Source organism: Mandrillus leucophaeus, unplaced genomic scaffold (genome assembly GCF_000951045.1).
Source record: "Mandrillus leucophaeus isolate KB7577 unplaced genomic scaffold, Mleu.le_1.0 Scaffold493, whole genome shotgun sequence".
Taxonomy (NCBI): domain Eukaryota; kingdom Metazoa; phylum Chordata; class Mammalia; order Primates; family Cercopithecidae; genus Mandrillus; species Mandrillus leucophaeus.
The window spans coordinates 1510702-1523201 of record NW_012105287.1 but is presented as its reverse complement, the minus strand read 5'-3'; the positions used below and the strand labels follow the sequence as shown (position 1 = coordinate 1523201).

Below are 12500 nucleotides of genomic sequence, written 5' to 3'. Positions count from 1 at the left end.
GTAAAATCATTAATCTAGGAGAAAGGTAATGCTAGGGACAGAAAGAGAAAAGCTAACAATTTGACTACAGTTAGAAGTGGGAAAATAATATGGCATAATTTTTTTTTTTTTTTTGAGACGGAGTCTTGCTCTGTCACCCAGGCTGGAGTGCAGTGGCCGGATCTCAGCTCACTGCAAGCTCCTCCTCTCGGGTTCACGCCATTCTCCTGCCTCAGCCTCCCGAGTAGCTGGGACTACAAACATGTGCCATCGCACCCAGCTGAATTTTTATGTTTTGTAGAGATGGGGGTCCCACTATGTTGCCCAGGCTTGAACTCCTGAGTTCCAGTGATCCGCCCGTCTCGGCCTCCCAAAGTGCTGGGATTACAGGCTTGAGCCACCGTGCCCGGCCAATTTTTTTTTTTTTTTTTTTTTTTTAACAGATGGGGGTCCCACTATGTTGCCCAGGCTGGTCTTGAACTCCTGGGCTCAAGTGATCCTCTCGCCTCAGCTGTCCAAAATGCTGGAAGTATGGGCATGAGGCACCACACTTGGCCAATAAACTTTACATAATACAGCAGACATTAAAAAATTGTTACTTAATTTAGAAACATCTGATAACCAAACTACATAATACTAAATAAACTGCTATTGATTAAAAAAAAAAAAAAAAAAGAACTAAATCATTTATAGCCTTGCTATTTTGGTGTGTTCCATGGACCAGAAGCACTGAACTCTACCTGGGAGCTTATATGAAATGCAAAATCTCAGGCCTCACTGAATAAGAATCTACTTAGTAAAATTCCTGGATAATTCATGTGCATACTAATCTTTGAGAAGCAGTGGCTGACAGGATAGCCCTGCAGCTCTAGAAATCAAGAATCTCTTTCTAGTATAAAAATTCTGGGACTTTTAAAAAATGTTTAGTAGAGGCCGGGCATGGTGGCTCATGTCTGTAATCCCAGCACTTTGGGAGGCCGAGGCGGGCAGATCACCAGGTCAGGAGATCGAGACCATCCTGGCTAACACGGTGAAACTCCGTCTCTATTAAAAATACAAAAAGATTAGCTGGGCGCGGTGGCGAGCGCCTGTAGTCCCAGCTACTCAGGAGGCTGAGGCAGGAGAATGGCGTGAACCTGAGAGGCGGAGCTTGCAGTGAGCCGAGATCGTGCCACTGCACTCTGCAGCCTGGGCGACAGAGCCAGACCCCATCTCAAAGAAAAAAAATTTTTAGTAGAGATGGTCTCGCTATGTTGCCCGTGCTGGTCTTCAACTCTTGGGTTCAAGTGATACTCCCGCCTCAGCCTCCCAAACTGCTGGGATTATAGGTGTGAGCCACCACAATCGGCCAAAATTCCAGGACTTTTTGATGGCAGCATGAGGAGCTACAAAGATCTATTCCTTAGTGAAACAAGCAAAGAGGGTGAAAACAATTTAAAAACAGACATTTAAATTCTTGGGAAATTGTCCTAAAGGCATATACCAAATGAAGAAACATTTATTCAAGAAAATCTGTTTAAAATTTGGTAAGAACAGTGAGAGTCTGACATTTCAGCCATCACAGGCTTTATCACGCCAGCTCAACTCAGCTCAGATTGACAGAAACTCCACTCTGGGTAGCTGTGGCCAATAAAAATGGGCTTCCCTCCCCTCAGCTTCCAATCAAGTGTTACCGTATCTCATCAAGAATGGTAGGCCACAAGCATTTCTCATCCCCGCCAACTGAAAGCTGAAGAGGCTAAATTCCTGGTGAGTACGGGCAAGAGGTCAGGGGCTTCCCTTCACCCAGTTTCCATCCACTGGATGGAGGCTCTACCCTAGGAAAAGCAGGCCAAGAACACTGGGATCCTGATCACCCTCACCCCAGCTCACTTGTAGGACAGAAGTTTCATGCCAGGAGAGGCAAGCCAAGAAGGCCAGAGACTACCACCCTGCTCAGCATCCACAGAGGTGGCTCAGAGATTCTACCTGGGTGGGGGGGGACAGTTCATTAAAAACAAACAAACAAACAAACAAAAAGCTCTGAAGCTCTCTCAAAAGGAACTGACTTCATTTGAAACAGTGTGGAGTAGCCAAAAGAGACTATGGAGTAGTTCAAACCTAAGGTCACACTGTAAAACAATAGCACCTCCTAGAAGCCTGTCCATATAATTCCAAACCTTATGCTCATTCTATAACATTAACATTGTCATTAATAAGAGAATTAAATGACTTGCTCACAGTATGGTATCACTGATTAACTTCCTTCTCTTTGACCCAACTTGTTAAGCCTCAGATGAGGAAAATAACTAACTCACAGGGATGCTGTGAGAACTAAACTGGGCAATGTACACAAACAACCAAACACATCACCTAGGAAATAGCAGGTATGCAATGTAAGTAAATCCTACATTTCTTTCCCTTAAAAAATTAATAAAGAAAGAAAGACCAAGGAACATACCTGTCTGGCATTCTTTGTTTTGGGTATGTGGTTTGCAAGAAGTGGCTTTAGTCTGTGTGATGGGTTTGCATAATAAAGCTTTGTTCTTCAAAAGCCTTGGAGGTTGGGAAGGTGGCAGTTTCAGGGCATCTGTTTGAGTACTTGCCTAGTAAAAAAAAAACAAATTAGAAACCAAAAACATTTTTTAAAATATCGCTATAATTACAAGAAATATTATAATTTTAAAAGAAATGCCATATTGGAATTACACTGAGGACATAGCAAGTAAATATTCAACCAAATGTATGAGAAATACAATACTCCTAAAATATTAATAGTAATCAAGGAATGTTTTAATAACTATATATTACTCTGCATGTCTCTAATCACAATTTCTATTTACCAAGAAAAATGCTATTTCTATTGTAACACACTGTTGATCAATAACAATGTTGGCTAAGTTTAAAATGAGAATTCTTACTTCCCGATTAAGACACAGGGGACTTAGATTCAAGATAACTTGGATAACTAGAAATAACAGAATCACTTATGATCATTTAAGTAACTTGAATAAAGACAATGTGAAAGTTATCCCAGAAACCTGGAGAAACACTTCAGAAATGCCACTGTTTCAGTCATAAGTTTTTCTCATTATTTATTTTCTTCTTTTAAGAGACAAAGCAGAAAATATTAATGGGTTAAAAAAAAGTTTTTTTTTTTTTTACAGTATAATCTGTACTGGGTTGGGAGGAGGATAAGCTACACTTTATAAATATTTTATTTATAACCTGAGTACATCACAAAACATCCAAAAGTCTTTCATGCCTAAATCCTGTACAATGTACTTCAATTCTGTGTAATTAAAAAAAAACTTTCAGTAACTACATAGCCAGCATTCAAAGATATTAAAGTACATAAAAGACCTATTTAAATAGCCAGAAAATCCTATTCCTGAACAAAGATTAAATGAGCTAATGAAATCTATTTCATATAATAAATAAAGGTGGGCAAATTAGCTCACACATATTTATACTGTACAAAAATGAAAAATAAATACAGTGACAATACCAATAAAAGTAATAAAACTTACATCACCAATGATTTTCGCTGTTACTGTTGGAACTGCACCTTGATATAAATTAAAACATAAATTTAGGATCTTTACAATTGTTTTAACATTAGCATTAAAAATTGATTATCAGTACATAAACACAAACCCTCATATGAAGAACATGTGTTAATTTAATTCAATGGAAGAGACTAGCAATTCTAAGGTATAAGATGAGACACGAAATTTGTGCAGCGAGCTACCATTCCTATTATGAATGTGTCAAATGTATGAAAATAATCCCTGATGAAAGGAAGTTAGAGGACCACTGCATTCAACCTAAATAGGCTAGATAAATGCTTTCCAATCAAGCCTACCTTGTAAGACACTGTTAGAATTCACTGTGGGCTGAGCAGCAGGGGCACTTGCCAATGATACTACATTGGCTATAACTGGAGTCGAATCTTTTCTCAGAGATGGGGGTCCTGCTGAAGCAGCTTGAACCATGGAAATACTTGCTGATTAAAATAAACAAAAATAAGGAAACCTCATGTGATTTATATGTACTTACACAGAAACTATTGCAAGGAAGTTAAACAATGTTTTCAGGTTTGAGTAATTTCTGTTGGAGCAAAGTCACTGTAGGATTAACTGGGTTTTGGTTTTCTTTTTTTTTTTTCTTTTTTTTTTTGGAGACAGAGTCTTGCTTGCTCTGCCGCCCAGGCTGAAGTGCAGTGGCGTGATCTCAGCTCACTGTGACCTCTGCCTCCCGGGTTCAAGCGATTCTCCTGCCTCAGCCTCCCAAGTAGCTGGGACTACAGGTGTGTACTACCACGCCTAGTTAATTTTTTGTATTTTAGTAGAGACAGAGTTTCACCATGTTGGCCAGGATGGTCTCGAACTCCTGACCTCGTGATCCGCCTGCCTCAGCCTCCCAAAGTGCTGTGATAACAGGCGTGAGCTACCGTGCCCTGGTTTTCTACTTTTTAACTAGTAAAACTTGAAAATTTTCTATTTACTTTATCTTTACATGAAAATGCAACAAACAGTCTAACTTAAAAACCAACAATGCAAATCCCCAAACACACAATACCAATGAAGATCACAGGTTAGGTTTAATGGACAATTAAGCCTAATGTTTTTCTTAAATCTTGCCTTTATATAGAAAGAATTTTTTTTTAAGTTTTGGAGTAGGCTCTTATAGATTTTGCTTTTATTTGTAAGGAGACTATACTTAAAATTCTTCTCACTTTCAGGATGATACTAGTGTTGTTTGTTTCTAAATAATAAATTTTGTGAGATCAAATGGCCTAACTCTGCACACAGTGTGTAGTCTTGATAAGATAAGTAAGTCCTGATATGATAAGTAAGCAACAAAGAGGAAGGGGCACCAGGTCGGGGAGAACAATGAGTAATTACTCTGAGAGATCGCCTCCTACAGGTAGCCCCAGGAGCACGGCTTCATTCTGTAAGTAGCCCCCTACAGCAGGACCTTATAAAACTTCCCTCAAGCCCCCGCCTCTTTGCAGACTTCCCCTTCTCTGCTGTGCTGCTCACTGAAACCTTGCAACATATTTTCACACTTTCTCTAATAAATCTGCCTTTACCTATGACTTTCTTGGTACATTCCTTTACAGCCCCGTGACACTGGCCCCAACTAGTCACACCTATGACATGACATATAGTTTTATTTTATTTTAATTTTTTAGAGGCAGGGTCTCACTCTATCATCCAGCTGGGATTGCAGTGCTGTGGTCACAGCTCACTGAACCCTTGAACTCCTGGCCTCAAGCCGTCCTCCCACCTCAGCATTCGAAAGGTGGTGGGACTACAGGCATGAACCATCACACCTGGCCTGCATATGGTATATTTAAAAGGTCATGTGATTTCGACTTTATGTCTTTTGTTATAAATAGTCTCAAAGGATTTTTTAAGGAAGCCAATTATACTCAGTTACAAACCATTAACTGTTATCCTTTCCCATAAACTTCAGTTCTTACAGAGTTTGATTCAATATTCTCAAAGAAACCTATTTAATAAAAAACTCATTTTACTCAGCTTTAATCTAAGGTGTTCAACAAAAAAAAACTAAATGTTAATGATACTGAATACAAGGAAAATGAGGTTTCATGAAATTAATGACAACTGTTTACACAGTTCCTGATCTGTAAAAGAACAGTAGTTTCTAGTATTGACCAAAGACTCCATTCAGTACTTAAGGTTAATTTTACCTGCATTATTTTGTGAAGGCGGGTCACATACACTTTGCTGATTACAGAACATTAAGATACAAAGCAGGTTACAGAAATGTTTCATTTCCCCGCGCCATTTCAAGGACTCACTGAGTTTACCCTGTCGCTTACAAGCATCACATTTGGCCATCTAAAAAAAAGAAGGTAGTCAAGGAGTAAGAAACAAATTATCTGCAGTCTGACAGGACAAAAATAGGACACACATAACAAGTGAGGAAATTAACTTAGAATTTAGATCACAAAATTAAAGTTTGTCTTTATCAATTATTTTATACCTTTTGTTTTTTTGAGACGGAGTCTCGCTCTGTCACCCAGGCTGGAGTGCAGTGGCGCAATCTCTGCTGACTGCAAGCTCCACCTCCCAGGTTCACGCCATTCTCCTGCCTCAGCCTCCCCAGTAGCTGGGACTACAGGTGCCTGCCACCACGCCCAGCTAATTTTTTTGTGTTTTTAGTACAGACAGGGTTTCATCATGTTAGCCAGGATGGTCTCAATCTCCTGACCTCGTGATCTGCCCACCTCAGCCTCCCAAAGTGCTGGGATTACAGGCGTGAGCCACCGCGCCCGGCTAATTTTATACTAATTTTTTTAAAAAAACATGTAACATACAGACTTCACTCTACAGCAATTAAAAAACAAAGTGAAATAAAAATAAGGTCTATCTTCCTCAGACTTCAGAAGACAAATTCACTTTATTTAAATAATAAATGAATAAAATTATAAGTTTAAATGTTTTAACGTCTTAAGACTGATATGTCTCCTACAGGAAATTAAAAACAAAAGAAATAAAACTTCAATAACATTAAAGTCTTTCTAAATCTTATATTAATTGCTGGAAGGCATAAAACATTTAATACTTTAAAGTTTTAAATAATTAAATTGTCCTTTATATGACATGAAATTTAAAAAGGGAATAATTTATGCCCTAGCTTGAAAAACACAGGAATGTGAATTCTATTTACCTGATAGAACAAAACTGTATATTTGGACATGCATTCTTCACAACAGAACTCTTCCACTTTCCCTCCTAAATTATTCTGTACCAATTTGGGAGATGTCTGTAAACAATAACTGCACATTTTACAGTGATTTCCCCAGCGTTTTGCCAAGTCATGTTTATAAAGCAATTTGCAACCTAAAAATCAGGAAAGATAAAATTAAATTAGGTAGAAATATTAGTTTTCTGCATCTTTAAATGGTCTAGGACAGGCCGGGTGCAGTGGCTCACACCTGTAATCCCAACACTTTGGGAGGCTGGCGGGAGGATTGCTTGAGCCCAGCAGTTTGAGACCAGCCTGGGCAACATGGCAAGATCCCATTTCAAATAAAAACAAAAACAACAAAAAAAGAAAAATAAGTAGCCTAGGACAAAATGTTCACACTTGGGTCCTGACCAGTTCACAGATCAAGAGATCAACGTAGATTATCTATACTAGTTTTTGTTTTGTTTTGTTTTTGTTTTTGTTTTAAATTATATAAGACAGGATAGGACAGAAGAGAAAGCATTAAACTGCATTGGTTTTATTTCATGAAACTTTTGGGGCCAGGCATAGTGACTCCCACCTGTAATTCCAGCACTCTGGGAGGCCAAGGTGGGTGGATCACCTGAGGTCAGGAGTTCCAGACCAGCCTGGCCAACATGGTGAAGCCCTGTCTCTACTAAAAATACAAAAATCATCCAGGTGTGGTGGCGGGTGCCTGTAATCCCAGCTACTCAGGAGGCTGAGGCAAGAGAATCGCTTGAACCCAGGAGGCAGAGGTTGCAGTGAGCCAAGATTGCTCCATGGCATTCCAGCCTGGGTGACAGAGCAAGACTCTGTCTCAAAAAACAAAATTTTTATTTAGGTATGTGAAAATATACGGCTCACAGTGTAAATGTATTTCTTCTTTTGTGTTATCAAAAGGTTTGAAAGCCCTTGCTCTAGAAGGCTAACTTAATACCGCTTTAGAGTAAAATAAAACATTATAAACATACAGAATAGTTATCTAAATAAGGAAAACAATCTTCCACATGTTAATTTGCATATTCAAACCATTTATATTCAGAAAAATAATGGCTGTTTAAAACAATAAAAGTATAACCTTAGAATATTACCATAATTTAAGGCATTCCATTTAGAAATAAGTACAAGAACTAGAAGATCTTTGAGGTCCCCATCAACCTAATAATGGGGAACCTAAGGATGTTAAATGTTGTTCACATCACATTCTTCTGCATTATACTTTGCAAATTTTTCACTTCATTTTAACATCCACATAATATAAGAAAACTGATCAAAAAAGAATGAACTAAGTGTAAATGAATCGGAAAGGCATTTACGTTATACATAAACAATAAAACAGATTAACCCTAGAGTGAAAGCTTAAATCATCAACTGCTTTTAAAACAACCAACATGCTCAGTAGGTAAGATAATCTTCTGTCTTTACCTTCACTACAGAATGACTTGTCAGCACCTGAGAACCGAACAGTCTCCTTTACAATTTTCTCAATTTTACAATATTCACACATTGCCATTACATTATTTATTTTCTTATATTCATCAGAACAATTCTTGCCACAGAACTGAAACATTTTGCCCTGCAAAGAAATAATCATTAAGTACTAATTAAACATTTGGTTTGTCTTATGGAACTCCATATCTCCCTTACTTTCAAAACAAATAGTGTAATTTTGGGAGATGCAAAGTTAAAAATAATTTTACAAATAGACCTATGTATACTCAAAATCTTATGAACAAGCTATACTTTACCTTATAGTCAAGAAGTTCTGGTTTTGTGGCAAAAAGACGGTTACAGTGTTGACATTTGAGTTTCACAACACTTCGTGCAAACCCAACATGCTGGGACTGGGCAGCGAGACGCTGGAGACCAGCCGCAGCAGAGCTACTGATGGAGGTGGGAGAAACAGCAGACGCGCTACCTCCTCCAGCTGACACTGTGGAACCTGTGGGGATGCTTACAATTACTTGGCCCTGAGACAAGGGCACTACTGAAGAATTCATTCCAGTTGGCTTGTTGAATAAATTCTGGAAAAACAAAACAACGAAAAGGATCAATTTAATCTTTGTTAAAACAAAGAAGTATCGCGTGCCTACATATGCCAAGCACAGTTCTAGGCATGTAAGGTACATCTATTAACAGGCAATGTTCCTGCCTCTGAGTAGCTTATAACGGAATGGGGGGAGTCTCATTTATGATGAAAAAATAAAATAATTTAACTAATAATCTTCCTCAAAAATAATATCTTCCCAATAGATAATATGGGTGATAAAAGTACCATTCAATTTTATAGAGGGCAGTTAAATGAAACTCCAAATACAGAATGAACTACAAATCCAAGTTTAATAGGAATGACATAGAAACTTACACAATCCAGGCCCTAGCAAACACCTAATAAATGTGCATTACTATAGTAGGTGATAGGTTTGAATTTGTGTCCCTGACCAAATCTTATGTCCAATCGTAATCCCCAATGTTGGGGGAGGAGCCTGGCAGGAAGCGACTGGATCATGGGGGTGGATTTCTCCCCTGCTATTCTGTTGCTAGCGAGTCCTCAGGAAATCTGGTTGTTTAAAAGTGTAGCACCTCCCCACTTTTCTCTTTCCTCTTGATCCCATCATGTAAGACGTGCCTGCTTCCCCTTCGCCTTTCGCCATAATTGAAAGTTTCCTGGCCGGGCCCGGGGGCTCACGCCTGTAATCCCAACACTTTGGGAGGCCAAGGCGGGTGGATCACGAGGTCACCAGATCAAGACCATCCTGGCTAACATGGTGAAACCCCGTCTCTACTAAAAATATAAAAAAAATAGCCGGGCGTGGTGGTGGGCGCCTGTGGTCCCAGCTACTCGGGAGGCTGAGGCAGGAGAATGGCGTGAACCCGGGAAGCGGAGCTTGCAGTGAGTCAAGATCCCGCCACTGCGCTCCAGCCTGGGCGACAGAGCAAGACTCTCAAAAAAAAAAAGAAAGAAAAAGAAAGTTTCCTGAGGTCTCTCCAGCCATGCTACCTGTACAGCCTGTGGAACTGTGAGCCACTTAAACCTCTTTCTTTATAAATTACCCAGTCTAGGGTATTTCTTTAGAGCAGTGCAAGAACAGACTCATACAGTAGGTGACTCACTGACTGAAGAAGAGGAAGGTTCCTGAAGCCATACCTGGAAAGCTACCACACAGCTGTAGCTGCAGAAGTTGCGTATACTTCCATCTGACATGGCTAGGTGATACTGAGGAATTGCTGAGGTTTTACAACTGTTACACTGAACTTGTACACCTTAGCAAATAAAAAAAACCCAATGAGTAGTATGTACAGATGTACACAAAAGTATGAGAAATTAAATAATATACAAGAAAGGAAAATTCAAGGGTCAGGGTAAGTTGTACGAACTGAAACTAAATCACGTCACATATAGGCAAAAACTAACCTAATACTGAAAATTTTTCTTTCCAATTTAAATTAATCAAAGTCTACCCTGAACCTACCAAATAAATGAAACTTCAAAGAAATCAGGTGTGGATAAAGAAAATATATAAAAGAAGCCATATGAAAGCATTTTGGTAAGGGGGAAATGCATAAATAGGCATGCAAGTAAATAAATAAGCAATCAAGGTAACTGGTGATATTTTACAACAAATATCTGAAATATGTTAAATTTGCCTTAAAAATCAACCAAAAAATACCTTAAAAAAAAAGCAATAACCATAATTTTTCAACTATTACATTTCATAGTTTATGAAACCAATATTACCTGCAGAAGTAACCATTTTAACTCTGTAAGCAGATAAGCAATTAACAGAACAGAAAAGCTCTGTCTTCCCCAAGCTATTGGTATTTTCAATCATTTCTGCTGAGGATCTCAATGATTTGCAAAGCGCACATGGTGTAATTTTGGCTGATTTCTATTAAGAGAATAAAACAACATTCATTTTTACTAAATTCCTAGTAAAAGCATAATTCTTTGAAATGTTTATACTCAACACTTTTGAAATACTTGAAATCAGTGATTTTCAAACTTTTATGACTGTAATCCTCAATAAGAAGTTTCATGGTACACACATACTTCCGAGATTTTGCATTTGTGTATTATGCATGTATGTAATAAAACTGAAAACAGTTTTACACAGGAATAAATATCATGATAACATGTAATACATGTTATTTTTTGATATTTTCCAATCTATTCTATTTCATTAAAAAAGTAATGCGGCCGGGTGCAGTGGCTCACTACTGTAATCCCAGCACTTTGGGAGGCCGAGGTGGGTGGATCGCCTGAGGTCAGGAGTTCAAGACCAGCCAGGCCAACATGGTGAAACACCGTCTCTACAAAAATACAAAAAAAAAAAAAAATATCTGGGAGTGGTGGCAGATGCCTGTAATCCCAGCTATTCGGGAGGCTGAGGCAGGAGAATCACTTGAACGCAGGAGGCAGAGGTTACAGTGAGCCGAGATCGTGCCACTGCACTCCAGCCTGGGCGACAGAGCAAGATTCTGTCTCAAAAAAAAGAAAAAAAATAATGCTGGTTATAACCTAGTAATTAATTTCAGGGTCTATTAATAGGTCATAACCATAGTTTTAAAAACATTAAATAACAGGAAGTTCATGCTTTTATACTGTATCATCCTATAAATTGAAATAACCCCCCAAAGGTGCCTATAAATATGAATTTAAGGAAATTAGTAAACTTATTAGGCAACTTATTGGCAAATAGTCTACCACTAATAATTTAAAAAATACTCTGTAAGCGTAAAGTGAGAGCAAACCTGGGGTATCACAGGTGTCCAACTACAAACAACCAGAGTCCATTATCTTAAGTCTTCACCCAATTAGGGATTCAGCAGCAAAGAATGCTAAGTATTATTAACATATCACACATGCAGGATAATTTATAAAGTATGTCCAGCACCAATTAGGAGATTTTAAGAGCAATCTTCCTTCTTAAAGAATCAATATGTGAAACTTGACATTAAAATAAATACACAGTAAAGTGAACATATGCCTGAATGCTGGAATGTCTTCTAAATCTCTAAACCCATTTCCCTCTCCTCCCTAATGAGGACTGTAAAAGCAAACCTCATTTGTAAGACCCAGGTCAAGAGTTACCTCTGTGAAGCTTTCACTGATAGTCTCATCTTTCCCTATCAAGTAGAGCTGACTATGCTCCCTTTGTGGCCCACTGTACCCAGAATACTTCCATCATGGCATCTCTGTTTACTCATCTATATGTCTGTCTTTCTCAGGAGACAGGCAGCCCCTCAAAACAGAAATTATATCTAATGCTTGTTGAATGAATTATATATAAGGAAGAAAGGAAAGTAGCAGAAATGACCATCTACAATGCCCCAGTTACATACTAGGCATTCTTTCATTCTTACTTTCTATAATCCTAAAAACATCCCAGTGACATAGGTGGTATTACAGTTATTTACAGATAGAAAAACTGGGACTCAGGGAGCTTAGCTGCTTTCCCCAAGGTAAAACTGTATTTGAACATAAGGTCTGGAATTAAATCTACATCTGCCTTACTTCTAAATTCCAGTTCTTTCTCTACCACAGCAGATATAATACATGAGAAATTTAATAGATTTTGGCTAAATTAAAAGTAAAGGATAAATTTAAAATTAAGATGTTTCATCCTATTTCTCCCTCTCTTGTGGACTATGACTCATCTTTCAATGGACTGAATCCAAGTAACTTTTAGTACCTGATACAGTATCAGGAAAAGAACAGTCTTTTGGAAAAAGATAAAACAATGAAGATGTGGGGATTTTTTTTCCTTTGAGAACAAAAGGAAAATTCCAAATTTACT

General features: G+C 38.3%; 1 protein-coding gene across 2 annotated transcripts in view; it reads right to left on the bottom strand.

Moving 5' to 3' along the window:
• ZMYM4 (zinc finger, MYM-type 4) overlaps window positions 1–12500 on the bottom strand; it is a 128386-nt gene that overhangs the window by 25934 nt on the left and 89952 nt on the right. For both annotated transcript variants that reach the window (XM_011995625.1, XM_011995626.1), the window contains 9 exons: window positions 10442–10592; window positions 9851–9966; window positions 8451–8726; window positions 8128–8278; window positions 6661–6833; window positions 5678–5828; window positions 3824–3964; window positions 3489–3526; window positions 2420–2564 (listed from right to left, as the gene is read on the bottom strand). In XM_011995625.1, coding sequence (XP_011851015.1) covers window positions 2420–2564; window positions 3489–3526; window positions 3824–3964; window positions 5678–5828; window positions 6661–6833; window positions 8128–8278; window positions 8451–8726; window positions 9851–9966; window positions 10442–10592 — 1342 coding nt within the window. The remainder of the gene's footprint in view (window positions 1–2419; window positions 2565–3488; window positions 3527–3823; window positions 3965–5677; window positions 5829–6660; window positions 6834–8127; window positions 8279–8450; window positions 8727–9850; window positions 9967–10441; window positions 10593–12500) is intronic.